Genomic DNA, 16753 nt, shown 5'->3' on the forward strand with positions numbered 1-16753 from the left:
TATAGGACCTATTTCTGACACCCAAGGATGTGTTACTGATTTATGATGCTTATATAATGTGGCCTGAGAGAACATACAGCTGGGCAGGTCTGGAAGCAGGTTTGCCCCATCTGTGTTTGTGATGCTGCAATCATCAGTTCTGTGACAGTCAAGTACATATGCCAAAACCTTGATCTGTTGGGGAATGTGCATGGATCAGGAAGCCTACACCTTTGAATCATGTCACACTTTCTTAAAGCCTAATCACACAGCTTAATGATTTTATCCATAAGCATTGGACTCTTTTCTTTTTAAAATAAAAAAATAAATAAAAACAAATTGTCCCCTTTTACATTGTCACCCCAAAAAAATACTTTGATCATAATGCAAGCAGTGCTGGAATGCAGTCTGAGAGTAAAACATTATTTGAACACGGTGTACATGCGGGCATCAGGGAGGTCAAAGTCCTGTACCTGATGACAAAGCTCTAGATGGGGCTAAAACCAGGAAGACCATGCTATGTGTCCTGCAAAACATGGACACTTTGGCAAGCATGTATGCAGACTTCAGGTGGGTTCATTCTCTGTCCTGAAGCCACCAGTTTGCATGTCTATTGATTCACAAGTGGAAAACTACACCACCTTGCCCTGCAGATTTCCTGATCATCTTATGCACTTCAGGTCCTCAGTAAGTGCTTGTATGATTGATCTAGTCAATCTTTGACTGTCAGTAAATGTCAGAGGAATGCAGTTTATATATTCATTTTATTCAGTTAGCATAGTACCAAATATTTTGAGGTGCATCCGCTTCTATCAACTTGTAGTAAGTGGAATTGAGTGGTACAAAAATGTAATTAGGTCAGGTGGGTGTGAGAAATCCAGTGCTTAATTAGTAAATAAAAACGTGCCAGTGCCCAGAGCTCGCCTCTGAAACATGCGGCTGTTCCAAGTAAACTTGCACGCACGGAATTGAGACAGCATAATTCTGAAGCCATCCCGGGCCTCTTTAATCCATTTACAGCCATTCCCTGCACCGTCAGCTCACTCTTGCAGCTTTCTGCTTTCTCCCATTGTGATGCTTTTTCTTTTTTCTCTTCCTTTGTCTTTCCCATATGTGTCTTTTGCTCGCAATAACTGCTTGAGGCAGAAAAATAAGTGCCGGTCCTCAAACATAAGTGCCGATGTTTTGTACTGGAAACCACCGGCTCAAATTAAGCACTGGAGAAATCATTTTGGAAATCTATAAACAGTTAAGGATCAACTCCAGACCCCCTAGGAGATTACAATAGGCAACCAGCCCAACATCTCCTAAAGCTACCCTCACTCCAGATTAATGACCTGGTAAGGGATAAAGATGTGTGTCCTCTTGAGAGGAGTCTGAAAAAGAATCCCGTCTACAGGTCTACCCCACAGGTTCCTTCTGTCACATCTTTAGGTCCTTACATTTGAATTCTTTCTTTATCTTTTGCTGACTGGTCCAAAGCAATTGACGGAAAGAAAATGCAGAACTAGCATCTGATTTTAAGCACTGGGCTTAACAAGTCTATCCACTGGAAAAAAATAACATTTATAAGATTCCATCCGTTAATCTGGCCTGTATCCAAGGGTTTCTTACTTCTTAATTTCATAGGCTCCAGAAAGAACACATCAACTGTAAGTAATTCTTGAGCGTAGTATCGTAATTTGAATCAATGGATAAGTTGTTAGAACAATATCGTATTTGCCATGTGCAACCTCAATAATATGAGATGAAAATTTAGTGTTAGAATATTCAGGATTGTCCTCTTAAATAGCATAGCATCTTTGTGCGCTATAGAAATGTTCTGAATAATAAACTATATGCTTTTAGTTTAGCTGATTTGACTCTGAGTACATCCTCTGATTAACTATATATTTTAGTTCTTTAGCCGTGGATAGTGGACAAAAAGTGCTCATACTTTTAAAATGAGGCAAGCACCATGGTGATTTTGCAATTTAACAATGTAACAATTTCACGTTGGAGAAGTATGAGGTACTTAGTTGAGACCCTGATGCCAAAGCCAAATTGTACAACGAGTGACCATAAGTTGAAAAAAAAAGTGTACTTAATGCTATGAAAACCTAAATAGTTATTTAAATTTCCACATAGGTAATCTAATCAATTAACCCTGTATACAATACATTAAACTTTAAAGTGCCTATGATGTATCCACCTACAGAGTATAACTCAGTAGTTCATACTTACAACATTACACACATGATGGGAACAAACACTTTACATTTTTTAAGAAAAAAATACAAATCACTGTTCCCTTTGTAGCACCATTCCATAATCTTATACAACAGACTGCAAACATGAAATAAGTACCCTCTTTCATCACAGGCACAGTAACTTAGGTGTATAGATTTGATTATGCTAGCACCCTAATCAACCTAATTTTCACCTTGGTTTGTGCATCAGTAGTCATTTATTTGGTACATATTCAGATAGCGAACACACTGTCCCTGAATATGTCGATACATTTGTTTCGGCTGATCAGACATACAACTCCTGCCTTCATCAGGAATGACAAGACATTGCGATGTGAATAAAATTTCCACAAGGAATACAAATATATTTATGGGAGCCTCAAAAATAATTAAAACCAAACTTTGACTTTTAGTTTTTATCATATGAGCTTTGATAGGTCCAGCTTTGTGAAAAAAAATATAATGAGTTACCCAGTCTTGTTCTTGTTCTGTCAGGAGACATTCCAATTTATGTGTACTAATCAAAGGGTTCCCTTAGAAAATCCTTATCCTCAGAGAATCACCTGTTGACTACAGGTAGTTAATTATGGTCTGTACACAACCGCAAATCATATTTGACACACTCCAAGCGAGAAATGATGAATGCTAATCACCATGGGAAAGAAGAGTCTCATATTATTGTAGATTAAAATACATTTGAATTCCAAATTTATGTCCTGTTTAGTGTTGTAAATTTGTATTTACAAATATTTCCCTGGGTTGTTTCACAGGTATTTTAGATCACTGTTTTCTTATGCTACTCAGCCAATGAACGCATTTAAAAAATAATAAATAACGGATGCTTTGTGTGCCACACTTAGAAAAAAAAAAAAAAAGAAGTGAGACTCTCAAAATACCATGTAATCAATGAGGCCTTCCCGTTTTTTAGTTGCCTTCATGTTATGTGTTTCAATATCATCTCAAGAAGCAAAGTCTTCTGCTGATGCCTGTGTGCTAAGTGCATGGATTTACTGTTGCAGTTTGAAATTTTTTTAAATTAAAATATATCGTTCATTCCTAGTGTATTGATTTGCACAGCTCTTTGTCAATATTAAGTCCAGCAAATTTTCCAATAAGTTAGTAAATATCTGTCAGAACAGGTGAAATGTACTTGATTGAATTGAGTTCAAACTTGAATGTATTGCGCCTCTTATTTATTCATGTTATTTTCCCCTCTATGAAGGTGCACATATTAATCCAAAGTCTGTGTAGAGCTCAGTCGAAGATTGGACTCTTGTAATAATTGTATAGTACAGTACTCTGGGTACAAGAGCCTGTTATGAGTTCACAATTAATCTGCGCCATATTCTGTTTTGTGCCTTAGGATAGCTATAACAGAAAATAGAATTGCTTGTTCTGTAAATATACAGTAATATTAAAAATGGTAACACACCCTTTAAAAACTATAGCACAATTATAATGTTTAGTTTTGCAGTAGTATTTCATACTAGATTTGTTTTATGGGGCAGTTCAAAATGTTTTTTATAACTTAGATGTTCAGTAGCCAAGTTCAGATAGCCTAGCAGCGAGGGGGTGACATTGCAGAAGGCTCCACTACATGAATTCCAGCAGCTTTCTGACCCACATTTCTAAAGGCAGGCTGGCAGGCATGGATGCAGTGATATTTCACAGTAACACTGATGATGCTGGCATAAGCTTACAAGCTTAGCGTGCCCCTCGCTTAGTAATTCTATAGCTTTTGCATTGAAAATATACTTCATGGGGGCATAAACGCCTTTCTTGTAATAAGAGCTACTTATGTTGAATGAAATTCATCCTGAGATGCTAATATTATTAGTGTTGTAGTACGGACCACATCAGACAAGAATACATTAGTGTCCACGATTTACAAGATTACCAGCAGTCATCACCCCTGTGCATCAGGCAGATTTGACAGTAATAATGTCGAAAAAAGGCTTTGTCAGTTTTGAATGCCTTTACATGGGTAATACATAACAGCCATAAACACAATTCCCCTGGCACCAAAGTAATAATTTTAGTAAAAAGTCTTCACAGTGTCACGATTTATCACTCAAATGCCAACTTTAAGTATATTTTGGAAAGTCAACCATTTTTCTCTGATTATCAGATCAGATTATGAGTCCTGAAAATAAACACATTTTCATCTTGAACACACACTTTACAATTTTGGCATACATATATTAATTCACTTCTACAATCTAATTTAGTATGCTGACTGCTCATGAGCTACTGATTAGAGAAACCTAACATAAAGCAGTATTTATATAAACAGGTTTGTTTGCAATCCATTGTAGGAAGCAAGCGGCTATTCTTTTATTTTTCCAATAATGTTTTTTTCTTTGGGTTTATGTGGTGCTCAACGCCCTTATAAGATATTGCCAATTGATTCAATAGAAGGAAGCAGGTGGGGAGTGTGTTGGTGTTTAAGATATCTTACATTTAGTGGTCCTGCAATTCCTCTGTCCTTTACTCCTCGAGTCGTTGGGTTTAACCATATTCTGTCTTAACATGGTGTGGCTGTAGGCCAGTGAGAAATGTTAGTTTCAGTATCTTTCAGAATCATAGAAATTCAAGCCACTAAGAAAGTGGGATGGGTTATGAATGACGTTACACTCACAGAGCCCTTATTACTTATCCAGGTGGACTGCGAGAAGTGAAAGGCTGTTAATGCAGAAGTAAGTATTATGGTACAATGGTGGTGCAGGCCACATCATTCTGACCCTTTTCCCTTTGGTTAGCGACATTGCTGGGAGACTTGTGTTGTAGGCATTGCTTTAGTTGGGCAGGACAATACCACATTACAGAAGATGATTAGCCTAAACCGAATGTAGGCAATAGGAGGACCTTTCTTAATAGATCTAAGTGGCTTGGTGACCACAGTGACCTGTGGCATGAAACTCAATTTACGATGGAAGAGCTCTTCCAAAGTGCTCCTCATCTGTGCAAGACATCTGGGAGTGCCTAGCCTGGTTGCCCAGGAAAACAGCAGGCTGAAGTGATGAGATGAAATCCAGACTGTACTTCAGGTTTTTCATTATTTAGGAGTTTAGACAGAGCTTGATTTAGTACATATGGACATAGACTAGGGCCAAGTAGTGAAATGTGTTAATGGTCCACCCGATGCCCTCAATTGTAAGCCAGCAAGTCTCTGTGCTATTGCTTCATAGTGAGTGCCAAGCTAATAGGCCTCTATGATGTCAGCCACCTGGACGAAATACAAAATGTACATTATCAGTGAAAGTGGATAAATAAAATGAGGCCATGGTACTTTGGATTAAGTAAGAACTAGTTTTTGGTTATAACATGAACATAAAACAATGATTCTAGGGTTTCACCAAGAAAAAATGTGGGCAGCTGTTGGTTCAGTTAGTTTTGATGTTCCTGCAGTCCATTATTATAACCTTAATTGAGCCCTTGTATAGTTTTAGGCTATACAAGTTAGTCCACTCATTCACAGCGGAGAGAGTCACGGGAAAAAGCAGAACTCTGGAGGATTCAAGCCTGTCCAAACCTATGCAGCTTTGGTGTATAAATTAAAACAAGATTATGAACATCCATGAGTGCGGGAATGAAAATGCTAAATAGTAGGTTTAGCAGACGGCTCTGTCCATTATTTGAAGGGTAGTCTAGGGAGTATTCTACACCCACATCCATGATTTGAAATCAGCTTGATTTTTTCCAAGGAAATGAAGCACCAGATTCTCATAGGGTCCTGTTGCACTAGATATTTTGCCATTAGATTTTAATTTATTGTATGGAGTTGTATTCTGTCTTTTTCTCCGTTGTGAAGTAGCGCATGTGAGATTGGAACCGTTATATACAGGATTTATCAGTTATTTATCAGTGGAGAGGACTGGTGTACTCTCGTTCAGACAGCTAGCTGGAAAATGTATTTCCCTTCTTAATTTTCTGTTATTTACCCGTGTGTCATCTTTATTTATTTACAGCCCTTCAGCACTCATATTTAGTACGTTTAATATAATCAGTACACAAAAATTGTGGCTTTTCTGATCTGAACTTGGCTTTTTAATTGGGCTATTTCAGCAGGTGTAAGGGGACCTGCCTCTTCACAAATGTGCTCTCTCTCCATGAGTGGTTCATGTTCTATAGTAAGCCATCAAGCAGACAAACTATCTTCATTTTCAAAGACTATGATCAATAAAGTCTGAAATAAAACAGGAGAGAGCGTTGTTTCATTATTTTTGTTGATGTGGGGTTTGAAAAGACCTCTCATACCTAACGTATGTGAAAGTGTCTGTTTGACTGCAGTCAGGCTCACGATAAGCACATGGAGAAATATATTTTTGATCGGAGAGAATGTTTGGAATAAGCACAAGTTTATATAAGGTTGCACTACCTCTATCTGCAACAGTCTGGTTCAGAAGAGCAAAGGGCCTAATTTCATTGATTTTCCTGGCAGAGGTGAAGGCAGTTGGTAAGACCCAAGTTATAATCTTTAAACCTCACACAACCATGGGCTACAATTAAGCTTCTCGCCACACACAACCTTCAAAAGAGAGATCTAGATGAATAAAGACTAATCTGAGTTGCACTTTAAACATTTTTAGCTTCAAAATTACATTTTCGGTGTTACCTTATCAACCTACTTCTGCCATACCCACCCAAGAGTATATCGCCAACAAGTTAATTGAAAAGGTTCCTCTTTTTCCGACTGTCAGAAACATACCTATTACACTTACATTGATGCTTGGCAGAAATTGGACACTTGCGCACCCTTTGCATTGGCTCCAAAGAAGTTCAGAAGTCACAAAGGTGGTACATGAAAGACAATAGTTCAAACTCATTGAATAGAAAGGTGATTAAGGAGTACAACTTTTGGCATAGTAAGTCTGGCTCCTATTAACTGCCAGCTTAGGTTAGACGGCTAAGTCAGTACGATCAGAATAGAGTGAATGTTGAATGAGCGTTGGGCGCATCACAGTCAGTGACAATTGAGCGCTTTTTTATTCTTTCAAGAGACCTTTTGGACGGTTGGGATGTGTATGGTTTCTAGATGATAACCTCACAAAAACCTATTCTTATAAGACCGTTGAATTTGGCCTGGCAAAAATGTTGTTTTAAATCATCCAATTGGGGCTCATCGAATTTCGTCCTGACATTTCGCTGAAATTTTCTCTCTGTGCAGAACCTAGTTTTGCCTTCATCTTTTAGCTTTTCCTAAATTCTCCCACACACTTTTTTCTGCCTTCATATCCCATTCTTTCTGCTTAACCCCTTTTGTCCTATCTGCCTGCTGGGACTTTTATAAATGGAGTTTGTGCAACAGCCCTGAGTCATCATCTAGAATTGGTCTAAAGTTAATGCACAAGGCATTAACAGACCTTTATTGCAGTAAAATGCTGTTCCTTTCCTTCACTTTGCATCCCACATGCCGCTCCCTTTTGTCGGGCTGGGTACAGCAGCCAAGTTCTGCAAAAACATGGAAAGTGAAGGCATTCTAGTGTAGTGGTCATAAAGGATTCAGTCTCATCACACGCAGCTGCTGTGATAATACCAATATTAGCGTGTGCAGGAAAAGTGGTAGAAGCCATTGCATGATACAGAAGAGTGAAAACCCATTAAAGAACATACTATCATCATATATATGATTATGTTCATGGTCCTATTTGAGATCACACAAGATCAGAAACAGTCTTCATCCTAGCAGACAGGGACGGCTCCTCCGCTATGGCAGAGGAGCATCACAACCCCTCCACCCCCCAGCAGCAGCTGCAAAACCTTTACTGTAAAACAATAATAAACTAAGCCTACTATTGTTTTATAGTAAAAGGGGGTGTGCCATGGGGCTGTGACGAGCACAAAGGGGGAGTGCATAGCACTCCCCTCAGTGTGCATGTATGTTTGGCCTGCCGTCTCGGGCCGGCCAAACACACATGTGCACTGGGCTCTCTTTAACCAGTGGAGGACTGGAGTGGAGCAGAGCGGGCGGCGTGGCGAAAAAGGTTACTTTTTTTTATTAATATATATTTTTTGTGTCCCCAGCCACGTGCCATGCAACCCCACGCCCTTTCCCTCCTGCGAGCCGCCCCTACTAGCAGCCTGGGCTGTATTACCCATCAGCAAGTATAGCTTTACTAAGGACATGCTTCATTTTATTTATATGAGATGTATTGCTCCATAAGTGCATCAACGTAAGATTAGTAGATGATGTCCCCTCAAGTTACTGTTATATTTACTTTTGCTTTTTTGTTTTGGCAGGATAAAATCATGTTTTGCTGTGAGGATGGTACATGTTTTTACCACAAGCACTGGAAAGCAGCCAAGAAAAGATTGAAAGAAAGTCATGAGATACATTTTACTTCATATAGTACCGAAGGGGGTACAAAGGTGAAGATAGCAAGAGTTGGCGATAGAGAGAGAGAGAATGTGTTCGGTATTTAATAAGTAAGAACTGGAAGCCTACATATAGTAGTGAGCAGGATTATGAAAAATCCAGTTTGCGATACAGAGACAGAATAGGTTAAATTACAGTTTTTTGAATAAACTCTCAGAATCATAGGTCCTCTTCTAAATGTATTTAAGAACGCATACGGAAGAACACTTACAGCACTCCTGTACTGATAGCAGCATAGCTGTATGGGCACTTTATTTTATAGAAATGCATGAATACATTAAAAGCATTTGGTACTTGCGTGCCATAAACATATGCCTTTCTATTTTTAATTCCAACAGTGTCCCCGGGGTAAGGTGGGAACGCAACTTCATAGCTTTGCTGCACCACACTAACGGGCACAGACACTAAAGTTTTTTCCACTTGATCTCCGTTAGAGGATCGGAGGGTGATCCAACCTCCTGGAGTCTAAAACTACAGACAGTCTTGTCCATCACCTTTCACTGCTTTATTTATGTATTTCAGGCTTAAAAATATGACCTTGCACTGTTTGTTTTCCTCTCCATGGAAGCTCGCAGTTCCCTTCTGTCCAAATCAATCATTTGCCTATGACTCAATGCACAGAATATTTGTTCTTGACTGCTGATGACCAACAAATGGTAATTTCTGAGTAATGACTTTTGTAGTTGTGATTCTTTCACTTCCCAGTGTGATACCCCCCTAGGTCATTAATGAGTACTGAGGATCAAACAACTGACTACCCAGTGAGAGATCAACATATGTTGTCCTCTGGTTACCAGAACCCTGGTAACAAGAATCCAGGGACTGCAGTTGAATACTAGATCAGTCAGGCCTTGTTAGTTATGTTCCTTTTAGTGTACCTCTAGCACGTGACTTGCTAATGTCAAATTCATGTGGAGGAGGCAGTATGAAAGCCTGTACTTACCATGCAGCTCTTGCAGCCTCTTAATTTCTGAACCCTCAGTTTGTAGAGGGGGCTCTTGCATTTTGGGGGAATGTAGCTGGCTGTCAAAGTGATGATGTTCCTATGAGACCTTGACATCTTTGTTATCATTCAAAGGAAAGCAGTCATGTTTCTAAAATAAATGTTGTGTAAATGAGTTCTAGTTTCAGAGAAGTATCTACTTTCTGTTCTTTCAATGAGACTTTTGGAACGTTTGGGGTAACCTACAGAGATCATCAGACTGTGTCAGGCCATAAAGCCCAAATGAATGGCTTTCAGTTGATATAGTCCACAGTACATCATTTTGTAAGTGCCATAATGCTAAACTTTTTAATTTTTCTACTGGTAGTCCAGGGATGAGGACTTCTAATTTAAGTTCCATGGGAAAGATGTATGCCAAACATTTACAAGTCACACTCTTTAGTATGTTCCTAATTGTTCAGTACTTTCAGGTACTCTCACAGTGTACAGAGAACCAACACCACTGTTTTCTGGCATTGTGTGTGTTTCAGTGAGGGGATTCCTTTGTGTCCATTGACTTTAGCTTGTAACATTGTGTTAGAAATTGGGTCTCTACTTGGCAGGGGTCTGTACCCTGTCCAAGTAGGGACCCTCACTCTAGTCAGGGCAAGGGAGACGCACACACACACAGGAACACAGTGAGAACACCACAAAAGTACTCCACACCAGTTTAGAAACATAGCCAATATTTATTTGAATATAACAAGACCAAAATGATAAAAATCCAACATCGACGAGTAAAGATATTACTTTTTAAAAGTTGAAATGAGTCTTAATCCAGAGGTATCAATGGTTGTATCTTTTTAACCCACATTACCTGGGATACGTCATAAAGATGATGTGGACCGCGATGAATGGGAGGTGGTGGTAAAACAAGGCAATGCATTGGTTCCTTACCACGCAGTGGAGGTGATGCGTCAGTTCCTTACTGGCAGGAGAGGCGATGCGTCTGTTCTTCAGCTGCTAGGTGGGCGCTGCGTCGATTATTCTCATGCAAGCCAGGTGTTGTGTCCATTTTTCAGCCGCGGCATGGTGATGTGTGGATTTTCTTCCCCAGGACACCAGTTTCCACTTCCAATGGCTCAGGGACTGGATTTTTCACCAATTGGCAAGTCAGGACTCTCAGCAAAAGAGTCCAGGCACTGTCAGATGAAGTTGTTGATGTCTCTGAGACTTCTAACAGGAGGCAAGATCAGTTCAAGCCCTTGGAGAACCTTGGAAAGCAAGATGTAGGAAGCAAAGTCCAGTCCTTTCACTCTAAGGACAGAAGCAGCACGCGGCAGGCTAGCACAACAAAGCAACAGGAAGAGTGGCAGTCCCTCCTACGGGTCCAGCTCTTCTTCCTGGCAGAATGTCCTCAGACCAGAAGTGTTCTGAAGTTGTGGTCTCAGAGGTCCAATACTTATACTAATTTCTGCTTTTGAAAACGCAAACTTCAAAGTTAAGCCTTTGTAGTGCACAAGACCCTACCTTTTCTGCCCTGGCCCTAGACATACTCCAGGAAGTTGTAGACTGATCTGTGTAAGGACAGGGACAGCCCTATTCAGGTGCCAACTTCCTCCCCTCCCTCCTCTCTAGCCCAGGAAGACCCATCAGCATATGCAGGCCACACCTCAGCTCATCCTGACCCAGTTGTGTAGTACACAGCCAGGCAGAGGCACAGAATGGCTAAGCAAGAAAAAGTGGCATTTTCAAAATTACAATTTAAAAAACAACTTTACCAAAAGGTGCATTTTTGAATGGTGAGTTCAGAGACCCCAAAGATATTTCAAGGTAATCCTCCTGTTACCCTATGGGGGAGACGGATCTTGCAAAAGTGAACAACAAATTTAGCAGTATTTGACTTTGGGAACAAAGACACACCAGTACATGACCTACCTTTTAAAACACACCAGTACATGACTTACCTTTTAAATACACTTTGCCCTGCCCATGCGACTGCTTTGGGAATACCTTAGGGGTGGTTTACATGAAGTAAAAGTGAAGGTTTAGGCCTGGCAAGTGGGGGCCCTTGCCAGGCCAAACTGGTAGTCCCAATTGCACACATAGACACTGCAGTGGCAGGTCTGAGAGATGTTTACAGGGTGGCACAATAAGTGCTGCAGGCCCACTAGTAGCATTTGATTTACAGGCCCTGGGCACACACAGTGAGCTATACTATGGACTTACTAGCAAATCAAATATGCCAATCATGGATAAACCAAACACCAATACCATTTAGACAGGACCAGTGGTAAAGTGCCCAGAGTCCTAAGCCAGCAACAACGAAGTTCAGCACAGGATCAAAAACAGGAGGTCAGAAGCCAAAAAGACAGGGGAAACCACGTTGAGAACTGACAGGTCTAACACATGGTGTGATTACAATGCATGAAAGGGATCATATTTTATTTCTGTTTTACTTCCTGAGGGTTGACTGGTTGTGGTGTTGATAAAAGGTAATCGGTTACCTTGCCACTACTCCAGTTCAGACTTTAAGTAAAATTGAGAAGCATACTGTTAATTCATTAGGATAGAAAACTCATGCTTAAAATTTCTGTCTTATCTGTACCTGTGCTTTTGTAAGTACAGAGATCAGCTGAGCTCACAAATCTTTTCTCTTCTTTACAAGCATTTTAAGATATCGCCATTGTTTGATGCATGTGTACTCCAGTCTGGATCCCCAGTTTGAAAGCCTTTAGTAAAGATTCTTGGGACCAGAGGCTGGTGATATGAACTGCTGGTGTTGATAGTCCACCAGTCTTTAGATAAATGAATCATCCATTTTGTGAAGCCCTTCTTTGAAGATTTAGCTGAGTCAAATGTCCAAATTAACACTTTAAAGTCACATTTCGCAACAAATGGTACATACAGAAACATACATGGGGATTTTTTTTTCCATTTTAAACAAGTTCATAACTTTTTGGCCCCATCCTCTTTTTCTCCTATCAGAAAGCATACTGCTCCGTGGGACCTTAATTTAGACCAGTCATATCTCCTGCTCTAACCTTTGAATCACTTTCTGAAAATCAGTTGTTTTCTAGATAAATTACTTTCCATGAAGAATTCTATTATCCTGGGCATGTATGTAAGCCACAAGTGCTTTCTGTCTAGATAAAACCTATTTTCTCAAATATTTTTCCATATCCCCTTCCTTTTTCAGCAGCATAGGCGGTGTGTAAATATTTGATATTATCTTGAAAGATCTCAGATCCTTCTTTGTTCTAATTCATGTGGATCACCTAGGGAGACCCAGGTGCAGGAATCACCTTCAGTACTATTTATAGAAAGTGGATCATGCCCAGCATCCATGCAATGTTGTCTTATGCCTGGTTCTACGCTTCCACTAAATATCAATGCTTATTCCAGCAGAGCTAATTCAAGCATCTCCTGTATTCTCTACACGTGCCAACTGTAGAACAGCATCATGCACTACCTCAAAAAGACCTAACAAATATGATTGGACCATACTATGTTGATGTTCTCCTCCTTCATTGTCTGAATTAGAATCTGTCCATATGGACAATAATAGGACAGAGGCATAGCTTAGGAGAAGAAGGTTAATAATATTGTGACCAATTGATGACCTATTTGATTGTTTCATACAACTGTTTGGGTCTGTAATAATTTACTAATGCTAATTGAAAGTTAAAATTAAAAAAACCTGGATCTGTGTTTGTGAATCAATTAACTCATGCATAAATAAGACAGTGGTTTGCTGCTACATGATTACATGGCTCCTAGGAGTGGTGGATGGGCTTTCAGAGCAGGAATGCAGTGGAAATTTGGTGAACACCTACAAACCTTTGAGTTTGTGGCAATGAACGCTTTTCATGGCACATTCCTACCCCATATATAGTTAGAGATTTACAACTTTCAAGGTCATGATTAAAGGCCTGATTTAGAACTCTGTGGACGGGTTACTCCATCACAGTGGTGACAGCTATCCCGCTCGGCGAAATCTAAATCCCATAAAATATAATGGTATTTAGATTTCGGCTGACGGGATATCAGTCACCTTCGTGACAGAGTAACTCACTGCCGAGTTCTAAATCAGGCCCTAAATCTCCATCAGGGTAGAAATTATGAGACCGCAACCCTGTGAAGAAGGAGCAGCCATAAATAGGTGGAGTCGTAAGGGGAAGTAGTTTGTGCATGGGGAGGATATTTTTCTCATGGCTAATAAAAACTTTGTCATATATAAATTCCCTTTTAGTAAGTATTTAAATGTGTAATTGTACAGTTTGTTTAATTACGTGAGCATAACTATTTATACTGGTTAGTACTCCTTGAAAGGTGTGTCTGTTGCAGCTTCTAAGGAGTGCCCCAGGAATTCAGAATACCTCAAAACATTTGAAACCTACATCCAAACCTTGCTGCATATATTTAGTTGTATATGTTCATATTTCTTTGTAAATTGGAATCTATGTTGTCTGTTAATGCTCAGGGAGAGGTTGTCCATATAATACTGCTTTGAGAAATACCTTCTGGCTCCACCACTAATGAACTGGGAGCAGGAGTTAGCTTAAGACTAGGCCTACATCTGTCACCATAAAGTAACAATATTCTCCTTCAGAATGGGAATAGAGAAATTAAACACAAGCAACAATGAGATGTCTTACCTAGATAAGATATACTTGATAGTAACAAAGAGCAAAACTAACTATGTGAGGGTTTTCATTTAGTTTTTTGATGGTTTGAAAGAGGTGAGACTGGTGTTTCATTACATTGTTGCAATGAAGGCGTATGTTTGTATGAGTATAGGTTATTTCTATAGTGCAAACTTAGCCAAAAGGCGCGGAGTGCTGTACGCGGTCAAAAGCAAGCCTAAAGTAAGCAACTAATAGGTGAGTAGGCTGAGTTATGGATCGTTAATGCACTATAATGAGTGTTCTTCAAAGCGGTGAGTCCACTACTCTTTCCTAAATTGGACTAGCGTAGGGCTGTTCCTGTTGGCTACAGGAATGTTTTTCCAGATTCTGGGTGCATAGATGGAAAGTTATGACTGTTTATGTCCTTTTTTTTTTTTTTTTTTTTTTTTTTTTTTTTTTTTTTTTTTTTTTTACAGTCCTTCGTCTGCAGTCTGATGGTGTCCTGGCTATCAGTGTGCTAAGACCCACCAGAGATGGTGAGCCTGTCTATAAGATAAGTGAGGGTGCTGGTTGTGATGGCTTTGTAGATGATGCAGCTGTTTTTGAAGATGGTGCGAGCTGGCAAGGGGAGTCAATGGAGTTCCATCAGGATGGGGGTAATATGATCATATTTCTTCAGGCCCTGAATTAGACATGTTGCAACGTGTAGGATGCCTCAAAAGGTTCCAATGTGAAGTCTGGGAGGTAAAGAAATAGGGCATGTCACCACTCACATGTGAGATAGTTGAAATAGTCCTGGCCCCTTGATATACCTGTGCAAAAAAATTATTGTACAGAGATTTTCATTTTTGATTTGTGTTCTTGTATCAGAGAAGTAATTTAGCTTTGGTAAACCTTGCTAATCTAGGACAATTTTTTTCTGGACATTTTTAAAAATGGCGAATGTGTTGCATTGATGACGTAATATTTCAGGAACCATGAGACCTATGCACTTCATTTTGGGGTCAAAACATAGGTTTTGGGGGTCATGTAGTCTTATAGAGACAGAAAATAACTCCTGAGAGCAACCTTTCGGGTATTTTCGAAAATGGCGGCTCTCTAATGATGTGTTTTAGCCATCATTTTAGTGATTTATGTTAATGTTGATTTTGTTTCATTTTTTCTACTGATTAAAATTTGTAAACATGAGCGAAGCAGGTGGTAGCAGAGGATCTTTACCTCCTAAAAGACTGTTGCTAACTAAACAATCTGAGGCCTCATTCAACAAAGAAAAACATGTCAAATGCCAAACTAATCCGAAAGAAAAGCTAACATCAACTGCGGCTGGACAGAAGAGAGTTAGAGATGCTGCAGAAATACAGCAAAACAAAGTTCACAAAACATTGAAACTGATGGGTGAAGAGGATCAAATATTTTATCATTGGAACAAGTGCTACAAGTCTATACAATGGAAAAAGCCGGGGAAAGAAATAGCAAAAAAATAGCAGAAACCAGTGAATCGCAACAAGAATCTGAGTGCTCTGAGAAGGCGATAACAACCATACCCAATGCCCATCCACTTAGAAGATCGATGGCTACCCCTTGTCCACCTCCAACAACTGATCAGAAAACAGAGGATCTTTTAGGTGTTATCTGTGGTTTAGCCAGATCAAGGGCCAAAGGGATTGACAAAAGTACAAATTACAGAGTATGTGAGTCCCAAAAGACATACATGTTGTATCTGCAGCTAGTTTTTTCTAAGATGAAGTTTCAGCCAAGTAGCTGATCTAAACAGCGAGGTGAATGTATATGCATCGGATTTGTATACCCACCCGAACTGCGTGTGTGCATACATTTGAAAATATGAATGTACAATGAGCTCTCAGCAGCAACGTAACTGACTGCTTTCAGTTGAATTTTCACTCTTTGAAAAAGCAAATGAAGTTTTAAGCCACTCGAGTGCTGGCTACGGGTTCACACTTAGGAACATCAGAGAAATAATGGTCAAAATGTATGAAACTGTATTGATCCATAATAATGAAATTAAGATTTTTCTGGTGAGTACAATGACAGAATTCATTTTTGTCCGTTTAACAAAAAGACTGAGCCAATTATATGTGTTCACAGCTGATTTGACTCCTGAAGTTCTTGCTGCCAAAATAGGATCACAGGATGCAGTAAAATCAACAGGAACCATTTTAAGAAACGTCTTGAAAGATTTAGATTTTGGACTTAATGACAAATTTTGTGATGCCCCAGAACTCTGCAAATCATGGGAGTCAACAAGAACACCTTGATGTTGTCTTACTTTTTTTTTTAGATCATTGTTTAATATTAGCAAAGCAAAACTGTTACAAAATAAAGTTCTTGAGTTCGGAACAGAAGTTGACAACATTGATGATGGCTTTGAAGACATAAGTGAAGAAGTGGAAGACAATCCCATGAACCGACAGGCCTCTACTGTGCAAATATACTGTCTTTTCCAAATCTTGTTTTATGAATGACATCATGGCAACAAAAAAAACTCTGCTACACATGATGATGACGCATGACGACTACCCATGCAAACAATGACAAGTGCAAAAGTAGACAGCTAATCACTTCAATGAATAGGATTAGTGTATCAACAAGTTATAATGAC

The 16753-nt window shown here is 39.5% G+C and overlaps 1 protein-coding gene across 3 annotated transcripts in view; it reads left to right on the forward strand.

Annotated features, from left to right (window-relative positions):
* The window catches only part of GPATCH2 (G-patch domain containing 2), a 479275-nt gene that overhangs the window by 140112 nt on the left and 322410 nt on the right, over positions 1 to 16753 (forward strand). Inside the window, exon 6 of one of the 3 annotated variants that reach the window (XM_069233885.1) lies at positions 8448 to 9639. The exons of the other annotated variants lie outside the window; for them this stretch is intronic. Coding sequence (XP_069089986.1) covers positions 8448 to 8630 — 183 coding nt within the window. The 3' untranslated portion in view covers positions 8631 to 9639. Of the gene's footprint in view, positions 1 to 8447; positions 9640 to 16753 lie in introns of those variants that run through there. 3 annotated transcript variants of the gene reach the window in all.

The sequence above is a fragment of the Pleurodeles waltl genome, chromosome 5 (genome assembly GCF_031143425.1).
Source record: "Pleurodeles waltl isolate 20211129_DDA chromosome 5, aPleWal1.hap1.20221129, whole genome shotgun sequence".
In the NCBI taxonomy this organism is placed as follows: Eukaryota; Metazoa; Chordata; class Amphibia; order Caudata; family Salamandridae; genus Pleurodeles; species Pleurodeles waltl.